At 39.0% G+C, this 19633-nt stretch overlaps 1 protein-coding gene across 1 annotated transcript; it reads right to left on the reverse strand.

Moving 5' to 3' along the window:
- Window positions 1-10858: 10858 nt before the first annotated feature.
- On the reverse strand, window positions 10859-17720 carry LOC579147 (dopamine receptor 1-like). Its single transcript, XM_011684430.2, has 2 exons — window positions 17079-17720; window positions 10859-13084 (listed from the first exon to the last, which is right to left on the reverse strand). The coding sequence occupies exon 2, from the start codon at window positions 12902-12904 to the stop codon at window positions 11519-11521; it is 1386 nt and encodes a 461-aa protein (XP_011682732.1). The 5' UTR covers window positions 12905-13084; window positions 17079-17720; the 3' UTR covers window positions 10859-11518.
- Between the last annotated feature and the right edge of the window lie 1913 nt (window positions 17721-19633).

Genomic DNA, 19633 nt, shown 5'->3' on the forward strand with positions numbered 1-19633 from the left:
TGGTGCATAAAGTGACATATTTGCAAAATCGACGGTTGACATTTCAGCGCTATTGGTCCAATTAGAATACAAGGTGCAAACAGATGTGATATAATCATAGAAGTATTGAATACATAGATAGAATGAACTAATGAACGAATAATTGAGAGACAATTAGTATATGTTCTTTATTAGGTATGAACTACCAGATGTACCTCTATTAGTTCGATCAATTATGAGAGAAAAAAAAAACTCATTTTAAAGAAACAGAGTGTACTGAATGAAATACAATTCAATTAAATTGGCCTATTTATCAACTTTGTTATACCTATCAAGTATTCACAAGACCAGGGTCAAGATGAAATATTGCATGTCAAGTGAAATAAACATCGCGAGAAATGATTTAAATCCCCCTTTTCGATTGAAAGGCGACTGAGTGAACCACTACACGGCGGTATTGCAGCCTATCAAGGTGCCCCCACGCCACAGATGCTCTCCCTACTCATGTCATCATGCAATTGTCATAGTTTCCTCATTATTAGCGCACGTAACTTGCGTCATTTACTGACACAAGACTGCGCCAGCGGCTTGGATGGTCGTGGACGCGCCTTGTGAGAGTGACATTGTGCAATGGGTGAATGCAAAGTGAACAGTGCCAAATGTGTGTCTGATCACTGACGCATTCCACACATTGGCTTAAAGTGTTTAATTGACGTAAGTAATAACGTAATGGATATGACGCATCGTGTGCAATAGATGTTAAGCTGATTAAGAAGAAAAAAAATCCCAGATTAGAATAAGAGAATGACAACACATTACGTGGCACAAGATGTATGCATACGTCGGCAGATGTAGGACTATGAAACGAAGTTGGGTCACAAAACCACCTCAGGAAATAAGTAAAAATGGGGGGGGGGGGGGGGAGGGAGGCTGACACAGGGGGCTTTGTAAATTTATCAAATAATAGGGCCATGTCACGTCTCCTCTTAGCCCGATTTCATCTTAAACGACTTAAAAAACACGAATCTACCACTTGAAAATTCGCCTCTAGTATTTTTGGTGAGTCAAGAGCAGTCTAAAGTCAGTGTCTACCCGGGGCAGTCATAGTCTGTGGCGTTTCAAAACAAGATAAACAGTTAGCTAGGCACCGCGGTTCAAAGGGATTTTCCCAATTTACGTTAATGGATTCCATTTTTTATCACTTAACCTCGGTCTCCTTCCTAACTAGGTTGCATTCATGTGGACCTATATTTGTGTCCTTGGTGACATGGTAATCAACATCCGATTTTTCACTTCTAATAAGTCATTCAGCACAAAAACATTTTATGCTCACGTACATGTATTTGTATTAGTAAAAAAAAAAACTAAATTTCATTTTATAATCTTGTGTATTTTCAAATAAAACTATTGCCAAAATCCAAAGCCACGTATCATTACTGTTGGTCAATTGATTTATTGTTAAAAGGAATAAATAACGAGTAGCCTGATGACTTCCGAAGCAAGCTAAAAACATTTCGTTAGTTTATACGTGACTTGTCCGTATTACTTTCGCCATGAAGATTTTGTAATTCGTAACATTATTTGGTGACATTATTTACTAAAGATTATGGACCATACCTGAAAGCATTTCACATATCCAGTGGAATCACGTAAAACACTTCTTCCTGCCCCTGCCCCTCCCCGCAGGTGGTTAATTTGTGGCATTCACCTAGCTCAGTTTACACACAACTTTACCTCGAAAAAAGAGAGCAATGTTCCCCCGTGAATGAAATCCATCTAAATTACTTTATCAACAGTTCATATTTCATCGTCTAATGGTTCGTGACTTAATTTTCTCCCTTAAAAAACGACATTGCTTGTTTTGTTGAATATTCATTCATTCAATCCATTAGCGCGTGCCTCCCAATATAATCATCACAAAAAATCTTAGAGATGAAGGGAAGTAATGATTTTATAGAACCGTTTTTTTTCTCGATATTTCAGCAAAACATTCTTCGCATTTATGAGTAACATGAGGAGTCACTGAGTGAACGGCAAGTTGAGTGACTGAATATAAATCGCGAAAAAATTGGTGAATGAAATTGAAGCAGGATTGATTAAATTATTCGGGAGAAAATGCAATCTTTCATCGTCTTGATATTGTCAGTCACGTCCTGATGTAAAACATAGAGTACATTAATAAAGATCGATGTCATCCGTCATTGAATCAGGAGACGTAGCTAAGGGCGCCAAGGGGGTACGTGCTTCCTAATCTCTTGACAATAGAATAAAAAACGAAGCAGAAGAGAGAGAAATACACACACACACATATATATATATATATATATATATATATATATATATAGAGAGAGAGAGAGAGAGAGAGAGAGAGAGTGAGAGATCCGGGGGGGGGGGGGAATGCAAAGTGAAGAAAAATAAGATTTGCACTTTTCTCGTACTACGGCCATGTTCTCTCGCATTTCCTCCGTAGAATATTTGTTTACAGTGCCCCCGTCAACCAATGAAACCAGTGCCCCCAAACAAAATCGGAAAACCCACGTCACTGATGGATTCAGTATATTATACCTTAGAGCGAACTTCCCTGATCCTATCCGTCAATACAACACAGGGGGCGTTTCACAAAGCCTTTTCTCAATGACAAATAACAAAAATCAGTGACAAATCTGCTGATAACCAATCGGAAGCAAGGATTTCAGTAGCTTGTAACACAAATTGTCATTTGTCACTGATGACAAGTTTTGTGAAACGCCTCCCTGGTGTGCTCACGAGAAAGATGCATAATACTTTTCATAAGTCACTAACTTTAATAACATCTTGTTAAAAGTAATCGTTTAGCAACACGGCCAAAGTAGTCGACATGTAGTTATACCGAAACCTTCTGTTATAAATCGTCAAAGATTGTTTTCCAAAGGAAACAGTTTGATATTTAAGTGTGGCGATAAGTCCGATAAGTCAAGCGAGTTCAGTCTTGTCTGATGTCAAAGTCGATCATATTTGACGTTACTTTAAACAAAAGCAACAACAGCTGAGATCAGTCTGTTTATTCCAAGTCCAGCACCATAATGTCTTTGACTGTCGCTTGGTGTGCCAAAAATGTCGTCACGAATCGTCCGGGAATCTATACATTAATACATAAAGGTTCTATAATAGACTTTTATATGACAAACTGGTTTTCATCTTGAAACGGATACAAGACAAATGCCATTTTGTTGATTTGAAAAATCATTTTGTTTGTTCAAAATGGAAAGTAAATTTCTGATGAAAGAGAAGAGCCAATTTATTTGGGCTAATAGTGTTATTCGTTTGCATTCGTAGAAAGATTATATTTTGTACTTCCCTGCTATTTTTTCTTTGACTGCGTGTAAATGTTTAACAGTCGACGAGAACGACCTTTTTTTTATTTCGTGCGTTGTCAGTCACATGGGATCTCGGTCTATTGGTATGTCCTCGAGTGTAAGATCCTTCCATGTGTCATTTATCACAAATATTATTAATCATCATGGTATCAAAAGTCGTAACTGTATCCATTGTTTGTGAGTGATGTCATTATAGCTACCGGCATAATGTCATGTGATCGTGATAAATGATTATATGAATGATCAAAATACCAGTAACATTGTCCGTGTATGAATTCAAAAATGAACCTAGTCAGTTGGGTATCGTCCATAATTCCTGGAGCCCCTAATTCAAAACAAGTTCATGGAGTTTCTTGTTGAAGCAAGCATCACGTTTACAAGTGTGTTAAATGAAAGCTGTCCCAATAACAAATCAATTTTTTTTTTATTTCTCACATAATGTGAAGAACTAATATCACTCGACAGAGGTCTTGCTGCTGGTCGAAAGAGTATCTGGCTAATGATGTATCATCCATGATTAATTACTTCACAATTTCATTCCAGAGAATCTGTCATCCTGAGTCTTTTCTGTCAAAGGTACAAGTTAATATCAGGTCATGGTATTTTTCCCTCTACTTTTTGAAAAAGCTTATTATTGATATGAATATATTTGAAAATAGTTTGTATCACCTGCACAGTGCACAAATCAAAATATTGTAGTACGTGAAAGATGTGTAACATGCAGCCACATCAAATTGTCATCTTAGAAATTCCAGCCGGAAGAAAGAGTTAGTCGATGTTTTAAGAGTCGGTATGGTCAGGTCGTTGATTACTCATTTTGATAGAGAATTATGATCATTAATTAAAACCGTGAGTTCTTTATTTTGTTGGGGGGGGGGGGGGGGGGGTCTTTAAAAGACCGAATATTTCAATTCACTTTTATTATTTCATTATTGCCAACATTAACCAAATACATATTTGTCCGGGTTCTTCCATTCTGTAGCTGCCATGTTACGTCGTAAAAGGTCTGACGAGAGTAGTAGTTAGGTCATGTAAAAATGTGTCGATGGCCAGTGATATTTAACGCTCTGAAGCATAATTTATCTCCCTTTTTAGGGTTAAAAATGGTTTCGTGCTTTGCTACAAAGTAAATGTAAAGTCATATCATAAACTAAAAGTCTACATGTTAGAGAGGAAACGTTTTCTAGGGTTGTTACAGTCATTTAGCGGTAGTTATTTGCGCAGGTGATGATTGCTGCAGCCTATGTTTCGTCATAAGGTATCGGGTTAGGATAAGTTTTAGGGTTGCAGGAGGGTTTTAGGTTACGTTTAGTGTTACGGTTACGGTCAGGTGTAGTGCTGTGTCTAGGATTAAAATAAGGAATTCGGTTAGGGTAGAATATTGGCCGCGGAGCAATTCCAGCGTGTCGTGTCGTACAAACCACTTAGCAAGCCATGGCGTCGTAAAGTCATAGTTGTAAAGGTTCTGTCCCGTGTCTTGGTCGGTCATGTGTGTGTGTATATGTGTGCGGGTGGAAGGGGAGGTCGATGTGTGTTTATGTGTGCGTGTGGAAGGGGGAGGACAGTATCTTGCTGGTCTACGGTGCGATGTACGGAGTCAAGTGTTTTCATGGTCAAGTGGTCACCACTGTCACGTCAACATCGAGGATTTCGAGGTCTGCATGTTGTTTAGTGAATGATGTCAGTGTGGAGTTTAGAAATCCTGTCACCAAACCTGAATGCAACCACAGCACGAGTAATTCCTTCGCATACTTATTAAACCTGTCTATAGATACATATATTTGTATATCTATGGACATGCTAGATAAGCCAACGCCATCGATTTTGAGACTGGATAGTCCTTTTTAATAAATATATCCCTGTGTTCCCTTGACCTGCACTTGATATCTGATCTATTTTGTCTCTATTTCAGATCAATACAATATTATGAAAATATAAATTAATACGTCAACTCTCTAAAAATTGAAATAATTAATTGTTTTACTCTATCATTAAAGAAACTTGTTGCGTTAACGAAAAGACATATGTTAAGCGTGCGTTGTGAAATATTTGACATCGTGATTTGGCAAAAGTTAATTTTATTGATGGGATGAATGAGACGGCATAGAAGTCGAATCACGAGTATGATGACGTATTCTGAAGCTTGGCCGAAATGCAATAGTCAGTCTAGTTCGGTATAGATTCGTAACGGGACAATATCGTCTGTGACGTAGTCTCGGTTCGTATCGATGTGTTTACAGGGCGATTGGATAGCAACATGCTGCTTTCTGAGACGGCAGGCCAGTTAGGCCATTGGAAGGAATTAATGGAAAATGGACGAGTGGAGGGAGAGCACAATGGGACTAGAATCACTAGATGAGAGGAGCAGAGAGAGAGAGCGAGAGAGAGAGAGAGAGATAGAGAGAGAGCGAGAGATAGAGAGAGAGAGAGAGAGAGAGGGGGAGAGTCATGATGGGGGAGAGGAAGGGCATGGGAAGGGCAAGCCTAAAACGTGAGATATAGAGAAGATGGAGGGACACGTGGGATGGAGAGACAGACAGAAGGGGAAACTGAAAATATTGTGAACAACTTAATGAGGTTAGTTAACAAGAAATGAGAATAAGAATGAGGGAGCAATAAACTTGAACTTGAATATATGAATAGAGATCTGAGCCCCATTTCACAAACTTGTCATCAGTGAACAAATGACAGTTTTTGTTATAAGCTAGTGACATACTTGCTTCTGTTTGGTTATCATCAGATTTTTCACTGATTTTTGTCATTCGTCAGTGAAAAAGGCTTTGTGAAACGCCCCCCCCCCCAAGAAGAGACACTGGAACAAATTAAGATGCAGAGAGAGGTCAAGAGAGAAAGACAGGATAAGAGATAGGGAGAGAGAGAGAGAGAGAGAGAGAGATGGGAAGTGAGATACAAGGGAGAGGAGTGTATTAGAGCGAAATCGAAAACAGCAGGCCAAATGTTCCTTTTAAATGGGGGTTAATTATAGCACATGCAAGTCAGCTTTACCGCGCGCTATTTCTAATGTCCACTTTGGCAGTTCAGCCGAAGGTAATCTCGGGGGAAATACTGGAGCAAGACATATACAGCGATACAGATTAGATATTAAACTGCGGATGATTCCCTGATTAACTTGACTGCATTGAGAGTTAATTCAACAAGAGATAAAGGTGATTTGATCACCGAGCGATACAATACTTTGGCATTGGCATTGGCATCATATCAAGATATCCAATGTCGTTATTACATTACAACGCGGTACAGGCAGTTCATTCTTCATAAAGTAAAAGATGCGATCCGCTGGAGGCAACCACCTCATGATCGCAATTTCGCGTCAAATAATCTGCTTCCCAAATACGATAATCATGTTAACCTGAACATCCCCTCGCTATTTGTGACGTGCGCCTTTTCATCACAATCAACATGGAAAGGTGGGCAATTCCACGGTAACGGAAGGACACTCAGACAAGATTTTTGAACTTCAGGTTCATACTAAAAGAACTGTTTTATTAGTATAAGATGTGAAACAGTACAGATATAATACCTATATAAGTGCCTTTAATTCTCCCCCAAAAAATTGTCATTATAGTTAAGTAGTTTAAGAATGTGCATATTAATTATCTCGGTAACGGAAGGACATAAAAATGGACATGGTTTTTCCAGTTAATTAGTGTTTATCCAAACTTTGTGAAGCTGATGAAGCTTTCCACTTGACTGAAACACATTTTGTTCCCCATAGTTTAATACATACTAATAAAACATTTCTTTTAGTATGAACCTGAAGTTCAAAAATCTTGTCTGAGTGTCCTTCCGTTACCGTGGAATTGCCCAGGTGTCTTTTTGAGCAAATGTAGTAACGAAATCTCACGGGAGATTTTGCCGTCGTCGTTGCGCCGCGTCTATTCCGCAGCCGTACCTTTTTTGTTCTCTATCTCTCTCTCGTCCCCATTTTAGATGGATCTATTGACAAAGCATCGACGTTAAAAAGTGCTTTGAACGTCGACACATGGTTGATGCCTGACTTCAGGAGAGACAGTACATGATCGGCCTCAAGGGGCTAACTTTCCGCAACATCAGTGGATGCAGCGGATCAAATTATCTTCTCGTCGCATTTACCTCACGCGATATTTCAGAGGACTGGAATATTGTTGTAAAGCGTACAGTGGACGTTTGGTGTAATTAGAGTATCCTGGGGAAACAAAAACAGGGGATGAGGTTGTTTTCGTTTGTAATATCTGACTCAATTTTAAACATGTTTTTTTCCGCTGGCACAACGAGAAATAAATGATTTGTTAGTAGAGCATAGTTAGTGTGTAAATGCTAGAGGAAAGGACTCAGCTCCAGTTATCGTTTAATTTCATTTTCAGGATGAAAGGCACTGTGCATCAAATAATTTGCCGATTTTTAATTATTCAGACATGAGATTAGTATTATGACCAGGAAGGACTACGGAGAACATTGGATTGTTGTACTGCGTTGCACACGAGGCGTCATTTCGATTGCGTCATTACCTGCGTCAATCGAGCCTTTTGAGGCAATTGATGCATGCGGCAGTAACTGAACCAAATCTATGCGTCATTCATTTTGCATTCCTCTTTTGTAAAATGCCGCTCTCACGTAAAGCGTCAAAGACTGCGCCACAAGTCTCTGTCGCAGCAAATGACGCTTCATCTGCAACAGGCATTATATCATTTAAGAATGGCTGAATATATATATACGATTCCATGCCATGCAAGCAGGGATGTGTTTATGACAAGTCTTTGGGGACGTTCAATTGCGTCACAATGCTCTTGATAAACTTAATTAATCAACCTGAGAAATAGCAGCGAATCTGGGGCAGAATCAATTATTGAAAGGATGATTCTCATTCCCAGCACTCCTGAATGTTCTATTATCTTGCTCTACTGCTATATCCCTTTACACTTTATCGGAAAACTCTCGCAATCACACCGATGAGACTGACAATACACCAATAACAGACCGAACAAATAATTACTACCCTGATTCTCTCTTTTTTTTTTAAACCAGTCAATTTCGACTCGGTTAGAAATTGGTTTGATACTGCTTGACCGACTCCACATGGACCGACAACTGATTCCTATCTGACCGATTCTTGTAAGTCATGTAAATTTGGTTGAGTTCTTTTCTTCTTCTGGTTTCTGGTATTGGTTTTATCGGTGCTACAGGGGCATTATGCACAAACCGACCAATGACTTGGTCACTCGGTCTGGTGTCGGTCTGTCGGTGTAACCGGGGTACGAGGTAAAGCGCATTCGCTTTGATTCATCTTGGCTTGACCCCCTTTCTCGGCTTTTGTTTTGACGAAATACGACTCATCATTTCTCTCCTCTACCCATGTCTCATCGTACCGCTGTTTGACTTTCGGCAACTAATCCACCTAATTTGCTCTAAGCTATGCCGATCATCCCCCAAGCATGGGGAAGATGGAGAGGGGAATTCTGTTTGTCTTTCAGAATCGTGGGCATCATAGGAACGGCATCTTCCACTTATATCAATTGGAAAATTAGATTGCCTATCTTTCCGTAGCCGGTAATAATTCTAGCATAAGAACAACGAGGTCATGTGTATTGAACTTTAGTGTCTGGTACTTATTTCCTTAAAACATAAATGGAAAATTCATCTGCCTGTTACCTATGAAAGAATCAATGTGTATCACATTTATGACAACATTACAATGCAACGTGACATTGTTACATTGGTGAAAACGTTGTCGATTTGTGTCGACGCACTGTGCGTAACAAAACCAAACGTAGAGAATTTAAAACAAGGGTGGAGAGAGACAGTTATGGCAGAATACCTTGCTTAGGGACATTTTTAAACACTGGTTATTATGATTCGAACCCCAAACCTCTCAATCGAGAAACAATGAATACACGTCTATTCAATGTCGATCTAATAATTGTCAGTACAACAATAAACAGTTTCCCCCTAAATATAAGCATAGTTTCCCTCTGAATAGTTGTTTGTGGCGGGAATCGATCAGGAAAAGTACATTAAATTGATTTGACAAGGGTAAATTTTCCGTACAAACAGTCAATTTTCTACGAAAACGTTGGTTAGTGAATTCGCTCGAATTCTATTCTTTGAGATATTGTTTGTGCACATATCCGATAATATCCGCCTATTGTTTGTAAGGTTAACTGCTAGTGACCTGCTCTATAGGTGCAACATGTGCACATGGGACAGGCCGAGAAAGATGCGAGTAATTTTAAAAGATGGGGTGAGTAAACTTTTAGAACTGACGGCAAATTTTGGTAGAAGAATGACTGGTAATGCATCAACGATTGTCTCTGCAGTAAAAAAGATTTATGAAAACAATTACCCACTTAACGATTTCCTCCCACAAACGAAATAACACAGATCTTTAATTTCAGAAGATGATTATCAGGAGATTCTTACTTCAGTATATACAAACTTATTTAAGAAATGGAATTCTTTGCTTCTACGCAATTTGCATATCAATTATTTTGGCAAGTTTTGACAACTGTTATACGTCATAAATGATAGTTAAAAATGATTTAGAGGCGACAATAATAAGAATAGCAAATGCATTTTAATACATTAAAAAAGTTTTAATTGCAGGTATAAATATGCGCGATGAAAGTCGTCGATACAATTTCGGTCTTCGAATCAACAGATAAATACGGTCGGGTAGGGAAAAGTTGTCTGCTCAAGTGACTTTACACAACAATGGTGTAATAAGTAAATTTCATAAGAAAGTAAACATAGAAATACATCATAAGACCAGGCCTGCATAAGACGCTTGTAAATATGCTGTTTGCAATGTAAATTGAAAATGGTGTGATCTTGCACTCTCGGACAAGTAATCTCATGAACTTCCATATCCAGTTAACTATCCCCAATATTTACCAGGTGGTAAGTTGTCAAAACGGCAGTCGTACATCCTAAGTTGGTAGTTGTCTGGGTAGTCGTAGCGCGGGATGAGTGAATTGTCTTGGAGAATGCTTGATCAGGGTAGTTACCAGGTAAGTGGGTACATTGTCCTAGACAGTATTTTTCTACGGGAGAAGTTGTCCTAGGCTAGGGGTCGAATGTCAGACGTGTAGTAGTCCAGGGAGGGAATGGCAGTCCGGTTGACCCTACGTATTGTTTTACTTTTGGTATACAACCTTTTAGAGCCAAAGACAATTGAATTAATAAAATAAAAGTGTGTGAATTTTTAAGGTTAGGGGGTATATTTTGGCTTCTATAATCAATAGAGCATTTGAACATTTCAATAAAACTGATTTGGACTTTCATTGACTTCGCCTAGCATTATACATGTTTAAGTCCACTCGATCACAAATCTTCATTTTCTTATGGCCATTTTTCCGATGTTGCAAAGAATTGATAGATAGAGTAGTGACTGACAATAGAAACGGAAATTGAAATCTGTAATACTGTAATACTTTTTTACCTCGCACATAGAAGGTAAGAGGCGTCTTATATGGGTAGTAATTCCTATTGACCCTTCTAAGAACTCAAAATGAGAAAAAGAAACACAATCTTTCTCTTATGAACATTTATTTTTAATTGTTTGCGACCTTTTTGTTTTTTTTCACATCCTAGTATCATATGAACTTTATCTATTAAACTTTATAATATATTATGTAACCGATATAGTTGAGCTTGGACGCCCACCGCTTTTTTATCGTTCTGATAGTTTTTATATTGCATACAAGATTTCATCACCATAACGATTTTATATCGCAGGGTACCGTCAATAATATCTGAAATAAATGGAGAGTAGGTTCGATATTTTTCGACCTTCCCCCGAGAAAACATTGCCTTTGTATTCTTTAATTTTGTTACGGATCAATAGTTGGACTGACAGACAGGGATAGGGGATGTATATCTTCCATATGCTTCATGCAGTTTTTTCGTCACGGGAGACTAGATTAATTAACATCGAATTCAGTCATCACCAAACCTGCGGTGAAGTACAAAAAATGTAAACATATATTATAACAACCTGTCATTAGATAGCCTATTCTTATTCAATATTTACAGTTAAGAACCTATATACATAATACAAAGGTAGACTCTTTAGAATGATAGTTACAAACTCTGACGATAGTAATGAAGAGAAGAAATATGATTATTTTGGCCTAACAACGTGAAGCCTTTGCGATGACATTATTTTCACTTATTTTCATTCATCATTCTCACGTCGGGGAGATTTTCTCGCGTATTGTCTCAAGAGAGGTATCACTGATGTTCGTCTTTCTGTGAGCTCTTAACCCGTAAGCTGGGGCGTCAAACCTGACGCGACCGTTAATGTCGTTAGGTCTGGTCCTTTTGGTGATACTCGAATGGTGACCGCGATGGCGCTTTCTGGGTCGTTTGTCCCAGCACCGACAGAGGACTCCGGCGATGCGGTAAAAGAGGATGTTCTTGAACGCGTTGCGGAAATCTTGATTGAAAATACTGTAGATAACCGGGTTGAGGCAGGAATTAAAATAGCCTAACCAGGTTAATATCTTAAAAGCTAGTTCGCTAAACAAACAGGAGGCGCATAATGGAAGTACGATGTTGTAGATGAAGAAAGGTAGCCAGCACATGAGGAACACACCCATGATGATACCTAACGTGATGGCTGCTTTGTGGTCCGAGGCAGCTTGACTGTTACAGTGGTACTGCGTGTCGGGATGATGGTTTTTACTGCTGCCGAGGCGGCCGAGGCGAGCGTTCCTCATTCGCTCTCTCACCGCTTTGAAAATACACGCGTAGATACTGATCATAATCAAACAGGGAATGATGAAGCTTATTAAAGAGGAGAAGACAGCGTAGGTAGCGTTCAGACTCAGCGCACACTCGAAGTAATCATCCCCCGGATCCGTGTCAGGGGGGTGAAGATGAGAGACGGTGATTGAATTAGGGCTCAATGTCTGCATGTCAGGATGGGTGAAGTTTGAGAGGTTGGCGGAGAGAGGGAACAGGTGCGCTGAGGGGTGGAGTGATGCACTGGTATCCGAGGCATCCTTATGCCAACCGAGATGAATTGGAATGAATGAAATGAGTGCAGACATGCCCCATACACACAAGATCATTGCTATGACCATCCTTTTTGTCATCCAGTGGTAGTATTTAAAGGGTCTTTTGATATGTATGTAGCGATCCACGCTGATGGCACACAGATTCAAAATGGATGCCGTACTGAACATGATGTCAAATGACACCCAAACGTTACAGAAGCGATGACTGAACACCCAGTAACCTAAGAGATCATTGAACATCGCGAACGGCATGACGAGGAATGATACGAGAAGGTCCGCCATGGCGAGCGACACTATAAAAAGGTTCCCCGTCCGCCGGAGTTTATCTTCCGTTGCCACGGCAGCGCACACCAGGATGTTGCCGAAAATAGAGGTAACGATGATGAGCGCGAGCACGAGTCCAATCAGGACCATCTGCACAATGGGCATTCCCCCGTCCGGGTCGGCGGGTGGCTCCTCCGTAGAGTAGTCGTACTCCGACATGGAGAGTTCATCAGCTGCTGCGTCGACACTCAGCGTCGATATCAGAGCGGAGGTCGTCCTTTGATCCTCCATCGTAGGCGATACACTTCACCGGAAATGATGTCCATGCACCAATTGCCAATACGACTCAACCATATCGCGTAACAAACTCCCCAAGAGCTACTCAGAGATGTGTATAAATCCGTACAATCCGACTGTTCCGTCTACTCGGCGTCTGTAATCATGTAGAACAAGTGGTGCTCTCGTCTGGACCTGTAAGGGAATGAGGCCAAAGAAGATTAAATGATAAGGTAGAACTTTGAGAGCAATATCAGATACATGTAGATGTATTATCTTTCAAAATTTAATGTTAGAATGATCCTAATGTCATTCCCAGATGTAGAGCGGGGGGGGGGGGGGGTGAATAGGGAAAAATAGATTACAATTGCTATGAATGAACAAACCTTTATCACTCTGCAGCCAAGTGCTCTTCATACGATCTAAAATGGCTTTTCCTCAGCAAGAGAATCGCCAATTATTGAAAATTAAAAACCATTATAGCAATGAAATATATTCAGACAAGCGATTTGTTCAAAAGGCTAGTAATAAAGCAGAAATTGAGCTTTCCTATTTGCACTGATGTCTCATAAATGTGTACTCAAGAGAATGATTTTGCATGGATGGCATTATATTTGATAAACCTCCGTCACACCGCTTAACCGACCATACACCGCATCCAACCAATTCTTGGCCAATCGAGATGATGTCATTTAATATTCTCAACCCTCATTCACTATCATTTTTCCTCTTCTATACTCGTAAAATCCTGTTCCAAATTTCATCCGCTAATATTGATAAGCAATTATTGATAGCAACATTCTGGGAATAGCCTACCAGACATACCTAGCAAATCAAATCTCTTCGGCCTGGTGTCGGGACACCTCGGTGTGACGGGGGTTTGGTAACGTTGACATGAACAATATTGGTACATGTTTTTATTGTCACGTGTGACTGGATTTTCATTAAGACACTCCTACGCTGTCTCCGAAATGACATCAGATCTACCATTAACGGGTCGTTTCACGTCAATCAGTTGGATCATCAATGATACATATCTTTCTTTTTCGACGTAATTAGATGTTCGCCGCCACCGTGCTTAATGAACCATACACTGGTTATCTGTAACGAATCAATTTTCGTATATAGATACATACATGACCTATATACATCCATTTATATTATATACATCCATGTATAGTTATATTTGTATTATGTATGTCTGTGTGTGTGTGTGTGCGTGGGTGTGTTTGTGTTTATATTTATGTATATTTCACGACTTTTTGAAGGACGGAAAACATGATTTGATCTTTGCAGAATGAAAATGATGAGAATATAGGTGTGTCGGATACATGATTGAATAATAGATTGATCGTTCAGGAAAAATGTAAGCTTAGGATAAGGAACCTCTTTTATTTATTTTACCTAAATTATATTGATATCATGCACAGACACAATTTGAACATTCATCTATGTCAATTATTTGTTTGTTGGTATGTTTGTTTCTTTGTGTATTTCTTTAAATGTATGAAATGTTCATTATTTTTAAGCTTTGCATGTAATTTTCTTATTCTTTTTAAAGGAATGTGGAAAATGAATAATTGAAATTCTTTATCATTAAACAGAGCGACCAACTCTAATCCCCAAAATAGAAAAGAAAAGGGGAATGAAACTAATCATTCAGTCAGCTCAAAGAAAATATAAATGCCAAGGGCACAGTGAGATTTCATCATTCTCTCATTATTTTGGCTCGGGCTTAAACGTACTTTGTATACATGGCATATTAAGAATCGGGAAGCAGCCATAAAGTAAATAAACCAGGCTGCTAAAAACACACTTATCAGCAAAGAGGATGGGATTGAAATGAGTAAGTAAATTCGTTTCTGGATCAAACATATTATTCACAAGAATCCTCTCGAATTGCATGACTAGCTTGTGTCTCTCATTAAAGATCGAAAATCAATAAAATGCATTTGCTGTGAAAGAATTAAAAAACAAACATTGAAGTTTAAAATAGAATAGTTGCTATAGAATACAAAGAATATTCCAGTTGTAAACGAACTTCTTTCAGTATATTTGTCTTGTCAAATTAGGCCACGTACAATTAGGAGTGATCGATTCATAGAAGAAATTAAAAGAACACTTTTTCATAGTTCCTGATGAAATTCATACTTTTGTTTTCAGAAAAAAGGGTCATGTATTATAAGGAGTGAATGATTCATAGACGAAATTAAAAGAACATTTCATCATAATTCCTAATGAAATTCATACTAATGTTTTCAGAAAAAAGGTCATGTATAATCTAACGCGATTATTTTGTAGTACAAAATGTGGATATCAGTTACTTTCTATCTATACTGGTATCTTCTCCCAGCTCAGAGGTTGATTGCAACAATCCCCCCACGCATTTCTGTATATGCCATTTTTAGTACACTTTTGCAGTGGCATTCCACTCCAGGTCTTTATGTTCGCCTCTAAGTTGATTCTAGGCACCCCTCTCAGTCTAGTAGTACCTTCTACATTTCAAGAGACTTTGATGTCTCTGTATATGACCAAAATATTTCGCCTTTCTTTCTTTAACTATCCATACAAGAATCTCTCTCTTTTTTTAATTAAGCTGTGCCAAGTGCAATATTTCTCTGTTATTGTTCAAATCTTTCCGGTACATACCTTTATAGCTAGCTATCAATTACTACTCATTACCTAGAGAGTGGATGGTGTTTCTTGTATAGATTACGTGGCCGCTGGGTTTTACTATTCCATGACATCCTCCTGGTAATTCAGACGAATCATCAACAAAGGAAACTGAAAGTCATTTATCATGTTTATCTCACCCGGAGAGGACAATGAACTTTCAATCGAATACAATCACCAGTGAATAATTCAGGGGACGGGATGTTATGTAACCTTAGACAATTTTAGCTGGGTGGTATTCCATGGCAAAATGACATTTCTTGTATGTAGTGTGTCACATAATAGTTAGTAAACGTAGATCCAGACAAATATAGGCAGTGAAGATGATACATATTGTTTGTATGCAGCATAGAAAAAAACATATGACAACTCTACTTGTTTCGTTAAATATACAAATCGAAAGTTATGATCTAACACAATACGATCATTAGAACAGTTATGAGAAAATCAAAGTAACATTTACTCACTTCCAGTGTTTATTTATTCATTTATCTATTTTACATTAAGCCAAATATTTGAACAATTCAACATATAGGTCTATGGAGTAACATGAACATAATTTTGAAAAAAAGTAAACATCTATGCTATTTGATATAGCTAATACAGCTATTTAACATCAGAAAATTATCCACACGGAATATTACGGGGAATGTTATCAGCAAAAGTACTACCACAATACAAACTTTGTTCAGACCGCCCCTGCCCGGACTTTTACAGAAAAAACCCGTGTGGTTTTAGAAACGTGTTAAATGATTATGTAATGTGGCGGGTAGAAAGCGTCATATAGCAGTAATTGGTACACAATTATCTACACTGTACCACTTAAAACACGAAAGCAAATACTTTCGAAGGATTAACTCAAGGGAAATGTTAAAACAGCTTTGTATTGCCCATTGAAACCATGTCCGGATTATGAGATCTCTAAATTGCGACATGTGCTCAACACAATTCAGATCACGTGATTGTCATGTACGCAACTTTTAATAGGTACATGTGTAATTTGAAATGCTAGTGCAATTACTTCAGTAGGCTTCCCTGTATTAAGCCTTCGCAATAGTGTTCATAGTTGATAATAGCTTGTTTACTTTTGTTTATTCTTCGCTAATTTCTATTTTGCAAGCACATGTAGGTATATATATCTACAAGTATCGCTGGTTGTTTTTTTAAAGGGCTGGGTTGCTGTTACCACAGTGAAACAAAGAGCCTAATTACATACCCTACACAAAATAAGACTTTAAACGTAATGTTAATGTTACGGTGATGTTTCGAGAAAGAAAGTTATACTGCCATACATTACCAACGAATTTATGAAGCTGCTGAAACAGTGACGGAATTCAAATATTTGTATAGAAAAAAGTGTAATGTCATGTCATTACCCATTGCAGTTATTGTATAGCATTCGTAGACAAGATAAAAGACTAGTTAATTGGGGGTAGTACATGGTTAATTGTACCCACACACACGTAATCGTCTTTTAAAACTACCATAACATTATTCCGAAAGTATTCCGACTTACCTGAGCATAAGCTTATGATAATCCTCAACGATCATAAATTCCGGGGCTTAGTAAAAGCTGAAAGTGGTTATCTCCGTAAGTAAGCCTCGAGAAATACGCCAATAATCCCGACATGGACGAAAAGAGAGAGTGATTGTGGCGGTGACTGGTGGTGGAGAGTGAGATTGGATGAGTCGGTAAGATCGACCCTCTGTCCTTGTGTCCTTAGACAATGGGCGCCATCGATTCGACGACTCAAAGAGAAGGACGATTGACTAATTCATCCTAACACCATTGTACATCTCCGCTGGCTCATCAACCGCTCATTCGTTTCCCTCATTAAAGTGAAATTCACCCCAGGTCCATCACAAAAGCCGTTGTAAATAACAGCACGCTTCCCGGCTTAAATCGAGAAGAACAAAAGCTGGCATGAAGTATATTTCAAAGATAACAATCCACGAAATTCTGTTGATATGTATGAGCTGCCAGTTAGTCTCCCTTATTTATTGATCAGTCTTACGACGTGCAAAATGCATTCCAGCGGTAGTTGAAGAATCTTTCCGTGTATCCGTATCAAGTAGATGGAGGACAGAGCGCAGCGAACGTGCAGACGACCCAAACAATACTACCTAACTGAGATGCCATAAAATTGGAAAGTGATCTTCGCGCGCGGCTTTCCTCAGTCTTCTCCCGTACATTGACCACTATCAAAATGCGCATGCGCGGGTCGTTGTAAGCGTTGATTGGCTCTTCAGAGTAGCAAAGTTTTCTTTATCAGTTATACGACAAGATTCGAATGCTTATCGTGAGTTAGCCATTGAAGCACGTTGCGTTGTAAAGCGTGGCGGATTTGGAGGGAAGTGTGTGAGATGAGGTGTTTAATATCACCCCAGCAGGTGTGTGCGTTGTTGACGGACAGTCGCTGAACTAGAAGAAAGAAAAACAAAGCCTGGAAACATATTTCATTCAACAAATTAGAACAAGCGTGATATTAAAGGCGTGTGTGATGAGGTGAAAGCCCACGATTAATTTTGCCTTCCACCCTGCCTTGCGTACCATACCTTTCGGCACAGTTCTCTCACGCCACAAAATTGTTTTTAGATTTGGCAGAGTCAAAATGAAACAAACAAACAAAGACAATATGACGTAAGAGCGGATTCAATCTCTGCAGTTCATATATGTATATAGACAAATCGTTAAAAATCTGATATTTGCTCTGTCTTCATTTTAAGACCATTCTGTTGCTGAATATCAATTTCTATGAATTGCGCCATCGCCAGCGGTGTTTTATTGACAGAATTATAACTTATTTGTATCAAACTGAAAGTATACTAATTCAAAATTAATACGTCGTAGTTGTAATCAAAGATTAATCATTTTAACAATTATAAATGTTTGTTTATATTTCCCTTTCTCTCTCTACTGGACCCGTCTTCAAATTTTCGCAATAAAACAAAAATCCCCATTTCTCTTTATCATAAGTTATAAATTTATAATTTGTTAAAAGAATATAACATAAAATTGTGTTATGTTCAATGCAGTAATGATAACTACATGTATATGATCTCAGTTTTCTCATCAGCCTCATCAGAAAAAAATACATTCGGCCCAAGAGGGACAATGTGGGTTAAAAGAAGTCCTAGGACGTAATGACCGAGAAAGTATCGAACCCAGAATCTCTTGTATGATAGTCAAAAGACCTCCACCAATAAACCACGGCGCTGCAAGGCCATCTTGTTCGACGATTTAAGCACCAAGCAAGGTTCGAACCAATGACCTCCCCCTTCCGATGGTTACAGGCTTTCACCAATGTACAACAGTGCCTCGGGACATATTCTGCTTGACCCAGTTTCGATTTAATGGTTCAATAATAATACTTCCATTTCAACTTAAATTTGTCTATTTTATATTTCCACTCGTTTCGCAACCACGTTTCTCAAGCAGTACAAGCAATCGCTTCAATGGAACAATCAAGCGTGGTAGATTGACATAATTCAGTTGCGTATATAGGGGGCAGCAGGGGGCACTTGCCTACCCCATCCCGGCCCAACCCCCTGACCCCCAAAACAAAGAATAGCTACAGGATAAATGGAAGAAGAAGCGTGGGCTGAGGACTCCACTTTTTTATGCTTATCACATAATTTTCAGGAGTTGCCCTCCCCCCATTAAATCCGGGGATACGCCAACGTCAATTTAATGGCAACACCGATGTTTCTTTTGCTTCACCAGACCACGGTCGATGTAATCTTCCGGATGTACAATCCAATTATACGAAAAAGGGACAAAAGTGATGGCGAGATTGATTGACACGAACGCTTGCAGGTACCAAGCAGAGGTGTCGTAGTCGAGTGGGTTAAGCACTTGACTTGAAATGCAAAGGTCGTGGGTTCGATCCCTGACACGGCACTAATGTCCTTTGCAAGGCATTAATTTACATTTAGACCTCGGAGGATGACAACAGCAATTGAATCAGTAATTGCCATTGGCCCTCACGGTGACCATACGGTAGGACTATTCCCCTGGGAGTGGACATGGTGCACGTTGTGCGTAAATTAATCCGATGACCGGAGAAATGA

This window comes from Strongylocentrotus purpuratus, unplaced genomic scaffold (genome assembly GCF_000002235.5).
Source record: "Strongylocentrotus purpuratus isolate Spur 01 unplaced genomic scaffold, Spur_5.0 spur5_scaffold_15, whole genome shotgun sequence".
Lineage (NCBI taxonomy): Eukaryota > Metazoa > Echinodermata > Echinoidea > Camarodonta > Strongylocentrotidae > Strongylocentrotus > Strongylocentrotus purpuratus.